This window comes from Chiloscyllium plagiosum, chromosome 7 (genome assembly GCF_004010195.1).
Source record: "Chiloscyllium plagiosum isolate BGI_BamShark_2017 chromosome 7, ASM401019v2, whole genome shotgun sequence".
In the NCBI taxonomy this organism is placed as follows: Eukaryota; Metazoa; Chordata; class Chondrichthyes; order Orectolobiformes; family Hemiscylliidae; genus Chiloscyllium; species Chiloscyllium plagiosum.
Window position 1 is genome coordinate 60912311 of NC_057716.1, and position 6000 is coordinate 60918310.

Consider the following 6000-nt stretch of genomic DNA (forward strand, 5'->3'; position numbering starts at 1 on the left):
GTAGCAAGATTTAGTTGATATCCAGGCTTGGATTGATCAGTGGCTAGTAATAGTTGCACTATCAAAATGCCATGCAATCCTCTTCTCCAAAAAGAAAGAATCAAATCATTACCCTATGGCTTCAGCATCATTGTTTCTCCCACTATCAATAGCCTTGGGATAACGATTGATGAGACACTGAACTGATGTTCTACCTATCCCTGGTGTTGTGAAGGATTGGTCTGGCTGTGGCATTGCAGAATACTCCAAGTAGTTCGACTGTTCCATGTCACCTGTCTTCGTAGAGAAATTTGCAAAGAAAAACACCTTTGACCACAAGTCCATCAGGAAGTGGTCAACAGGTAACATCCTCAAGACCCTGCTGGAAAAGGAGTGAGTGAATCCTGTCGTGTGGTTCACTGAGCAGACTGTCAAAGAATTCTGTCATTTGGCAGAATTCCTCATCACCAGAACTTTCCAACAAATATCAAAATGTAGCTTAGCCAGTGGTGAGAAGGCACTGCCTGTCAGATCCTTTATGCACATTTGATCTCTTGTGCACCACCACATGGTGCCCTTGAAGTGGCTGAGCTGGTGAAGAGACTGTCACATTTCTCCTTCAGGAATGTGCCTTTACAAAGAAGGCTTGGAGATATTCATGTCACCATTTGCCCCAAACAACTCTGATGCAGGATTCTGTGCTCTAAGGGCTGTTCCCTGGATGCACACTAAGACAAGCATTGATTGTGCCTGGAGGGCCATCCATGACAAACATCTCTACCTAAAGATATTACTACAGGGTTCAACATTGTAGTGTCCTTGCAGAGCTATCTTCAGATGCTGCATTATCTCTCGGACATACACAACATCATTACCTCAGAGGATCTCCCATCCACAGCCTATAACCTCATAGTCTGGGAACCCTGCACAGCCCAGTTCTACCTCATACCAAATATTCGCAAACCTGACTGCCCTGATTGACCTATCATCTCGGCCTGCTCCTGCCCCACCGAACTCATCTCTACATACCTTGACACCGTCCTCTCCTCCCTTCTCCAGGAATTCCCCATCTACATTTGGGACACCACCCATGCCCTCCACCTCCTCCATGAATTTCCTTTCCCTGGCCCCTAACGCCTCATCTTCAATATGGACATCTAGTTCATATACACATCCATCTGCCATGACAAAGGCCTCCAAGCCTTTTGCATTGAAAAATACCTTTAAAACCAGCAATGTTTTGCAATTTATTTGGAATTTATATGCACACAATGATAAATGTTTAGAGTTGTACATCATTGGAAATGTAACTTCAATGTTTATAGGAGGCAAAGGAGAATAGAGAATGATAGACCTGTTACTTTGTTGTCAATTGTTAATCATTAGATTTTAAGATTGTGAGACAGAATATAGACATGTGTTTTTCTAGTCAGAATTTTATTACAACTCTCTCAACCGACTCTCTAACACTGCTGATTTCTACTTCCCCACCTAAATATGCCCAGTCCAATTCTCACCCAGTTACCCTCAATTAGGAATTAACAATTTCCTCTTCCCTCGTTCCATTTGGCCTCAGCATCACTACAAGATTGTATTCGCTAATAACATCAGTGGTAGAGTAAGTGTTAGAATCTATTATAATGGGTGACATAACTAACTGAACGCTAATGATAAGTAAAATAGGTAAAAGCAATGATTACAGATGCTGGAAACCAGGTTCTGGATTCTCAGCCCTTCCCAAGATCCACAAACCTGACCACCCTGGCCGACCCATTGTTTCAGCATGCTCCTGCCCCACTGAACTCATTTCTACCTACCTCGACCACTGTCTTAACCCCCCTAGTCCAGGAACTCTCCACATACGTTCGAGACACCACCCACGCCCTCCACCTCTTCCAAGACTTCCGTTTCCCCGGCCCCCAATGCCTCATCTTCACCATGGATATCCAATCCCTCTACACCTCCATCCGCCAGAACCAGGGCCTCCAAGCCCTCCGTTTTTTCCTCTCCTGACGTCCCCAACAGTACCCTTCCACAGACACTCTCATTCGTTTGGCCGAACTGGTCCTCGCCCTTAACAATTTCTCCTTCGAACTCTCCCACTTCCTCCAGACCAAAGGTGTAGCCATGGGCACATGTATGGGCCCCAGCTATGCCTGTCTCTTTGTTGGCTACGTAGAACAGTCGATCTTCCGTAATTACACCGGCACCACTCCCCACCTCTTCCTCCGCTACATTGATGACTGCATTGGCGCCACCTCGTGCTCCCGTGAGGAGGTTGAGCAATTCATCAACTTCACCAACACATTCCACCCTGACCTTTAAATTTACCTGGACCATCTCTGACACCTCCGTCCCCTTCCTGGACCTCTCCATCTCCATTAATGACACCGACTTGACACTGACATTTTTTTTACAAACAGATACCTGGATTACTCCTCTTCCCACCCTACCTTCTCCCTAATCTCCATCCAAGGCCCCAAAGGAGCCTTCCACATCCATCAAAGTTTTACCTGCACATCTACCAATATCATTTATTGTATCCATTGCTCCCGATGCGGTCTCCTCTACATTGGGGAGACTGGACGCCTCCTAGCAGAGCACTTTAGGGAACATCTCCAGGACACCCGCACCAATCAACCACACCGCCCTGTGGCCCAACATTTCAACTCCCCCCTCCCACTCTGCCGAGGACATGGAGGTCCTGGGCCACCTCCACCACTGCTCCCTCACCATCAGATGCCTGGAGGAAGAACGCCTCATCTTCCGCCTCGGAACACTTCAACCCCAGGGCATCAAAGTGGACTTCAACAGTTTCCTCATTTCCCCTTCCCCCACCTCACTCTAGTTCCAAACTTCCAGCTTAGCACTGTCCCCATGACTTGTCCTGCCTGCCTATCTTCTTTTCCACCTATCCACTCCACCCTCCACCCCCCCCACCTATCACCTTCATCCCCTTCCCCACTCACCCATTGTACTCTATGCTACTTTCTCCCCATCCCCACCCTCCTCTCATTTATCTCTCCACCCTTCAGGCTCTCTGCCTTTATTCCTGATGAAGGACTTCTGCCTGAAACGTCGATTTTACTGTTCCTCGGATGCTGCCTGAACTGCTGTGCTCTTCCAGCACCACTGATCCAGAATAAGTAATATAGGACAGAGTTAATGTGCATTTATGCAAGGGAAGACCTGTTTAACAAACCTATTCGAGTTTTTTGAGAATGTTACTTGTGGCACAGGTAAACAGAACCAGTGTATATAGAATTTTAGATTTCTAAAAGCCATCTGATAAAGTTCCACACAGGAGTTTGTTAAATAAAATTAGAGTGCATTTATTGAGAGTAATATACAATTATGGACTAAGAGTTGGTTATCAGGCAGAAAGCAGAGAGTAGGAATAAATAGGTAATTCTCAAGATGGCAGGCGAGTGGGGTTCTACCAGAATCCGTGCTCGGTCCACAGCACCTCATAATCGATATAAATGATTTGGATGTGGGGATCAAATACATTATTTCCAAGTTTGCTGTTGACACAAAACTTTGTGAGACTGTAAATTGTGAGGAAGATGCAAAGAGATTTCAGTCAAACTAGAACAAGCTAATTGCATGGGCAAGAGCATGGTACAGGAAATAGTACGTGAATAAATGTGAAGTTATCCACAATTGAAATTCAGAGTATTCTTTAATGATGAGATATTGAGAAATATGGATCCTTAAAGGGACCTGATATTCTTGTTTGTGAGTCACTAAATGGTAGCATATCGGTGTGACAATCAATAAGGGCGGTAGATGATATGTTGACTTTCATTGCAAGGTGATTTGAATAAAGAAGTAAAGGTGTCCTGCAATTTTATAGAGCCTTGGTGAGAGTGCACCTGGGTTATTGAGTTTAGTTTTGACCTCCTTATCTCATACAGAATATTCTTATAATGGAAGGCATGCAATAGAGGATCACTAAGGATGGCAGGGTGCAATTTTGGAGAGATTGAGAAAATTGGGCATATGTTCTGTAAAGGTTCAAAGAATGAGAGTTGATCTCATTAAAATTTAAATTCTTTAAGGCCTAACAGGATGGATATAAAGAAATTATTTCTTCTGACTGGTGAGTTTTGAATCATAGGACTCCCATCTCAGACTAAGGGTTGACTATTTAAGACTGAGTGGAGAAGGAAATTCTTTACTCAGAATGTGGTGAATCTCTGGAAAACTTGACTAGAGAGGACTATAGAAGCTAACACATTAAGCTTGTTCAAGTCAGAAACCCCCAAGAGATTTATAGAGACGAATGATTTTGAGGGATATAGAGATCATGCGGAAAATGGTGTTGAGGTGGGTGACTTCCCCCATGATTCATTTGAAGCCCGAGCAGGACTAAATAGCCTATTCCTGTTTCAATGCTCCAGTTGTAATCTGAAATTATCCACAGCAAAGTTGTGCATTCTGAAAAAAATTGGCAAACTGCTATTTGCAGTAAAATGGCTTAAAATTATTGAGGACAAATAAATAAAATTAGAAAAGAACATTATTCTTCTTTACACTTACCAGTATATCAATATTGATCCATACCATTTTGTTTTTGCAGAGTGCAATTGAGTCTCTGTTTGGAGCGTCTATGACAGGCATAGCATATTCACTGTTTGCAGGGCAACCACTAACAATCCTAGGAAGCACAGGACCAGTCTTGGTGTTTGAAAAGATCCTGTTTAAATTCTGCAAGTAAGTACTTCAACTGCTGGGTTTTATTTTTCACACAGATTGAGAAGTGTCTCTCAAAACAGCTTTTTCAAAATTTTAACTTTTTGAACAACCCATTATAATATGTGATACATCTTTTCATCTGTTAAGTCAACAAAGTATGTATTGCTAGAACTTAGTACATATAATTGTCCTTTTCTCAGCTATAATGATGCCATTATATAATAACATTGTTTCACATGGTGCTGAATACACTTAGAGCAAAAAGGTTTTGGTCCAATTCATGACTTGTGGTGATTTATAACCTATTTCAACCATGCCAGCATCTGTATACTAGCCATGCTGCCACACAAAATGCCTGTGAGATGACCTTTGGGTGCTTAAAGAATATCTGTTCCCGAGATGACTCTGAAGGAACCATGTAGTACTTGACGAAACATGTGACAAGATTTGTCATAAGGAGTTATGATGGATGTTAAAAGGAGCTGCAGAAGTGAGACTCATTCCCAACAGGTCACCTTGTCCCATGTAGTTAGAATTTTCATTGTGAAAACTGAGTATGGGGAATGTATTTCAAAATTACCAAAAAGTAGAAAGTTCTATGGTAGAAATTGTAATAATGAAATAATATATATGCATATTTTATATCGGTGCAGCCATATTTATCTAAGGTATGAGCCTCTACATAACATTGACACAAGTACAGAATTTGTTTTTACTACGTGACTGCATTACCTAATAAAATAGTGAGATTACAAAGGACCTCCTGAAAACTTAAAAATAGCCTCTGAAAATCAAAAAGTCCGGAGAAAATGTTTAGAAAAGGAAATTACTTTGATCCCTGTGCTGCTCTGTTCCCACTGCCTTTGCACTGTTTGTCTGTTCTGTTCAATTCCTAATCCCCAGTGGACATTGGACCTCTCATCCCACACTGTAACTTGTAGTGCTATTTCAGAGAAATTTGGAATCAGCCATAAACCATTTTGCACCATGAACACACTTCTCGCAGTTCAGGAATTCTCCAGTCATTTCCAGCACCTGTTGCAGTGAGACAGGCTAACTTTTAAGTTAGGGGAGAAAGTGAGGACTGCAGATGCTGGAGATCAGAGCTGAATTTTTTTTTTATTTCAAAAATATACTTTATTCATAAAATACTTTGATGATCTGTACAACTGGACATGCCATACATATGTAAACATTCCATTTGTTTGCATACCGAAAACAGAGTAATCATTCCTATTTACAGGTCTGTACAATTACATTTTTAGCTGAGGCGTCAGCAGAGCCCAAATGACTGCGCGGGCCCCCTATTCTTCGTTAGGCAGG

The 6000-nt window shown here is 42.3% G+C and overlaps 1 protein-coding gene across 3 annotated transcripts in view; it reads left to right on the forward strand.

Annotated features, from left to right (window-relative positions):
• Positions 1–6000, forward strand: part of LOC122551630 (sodium-driven chloride bicarbonate exchanger-like) — a 270998-nt gene that overhangs the window by 187806 nt on the left and 77192 nt on the right. For all 3 annotated transcript variants that reach the window (XM_043693863.1, XM_043693862.1, XM_043693861.1), the window contains one exon: positions 4562–4695. In XM_043693863.1, coding sequence (XP_043549798.1) covers positions 4562–4695 — 134 coding nt within the window. The remainder of the gene's footprint in view (positions 1–4561; positions 4696–6000) is intronic.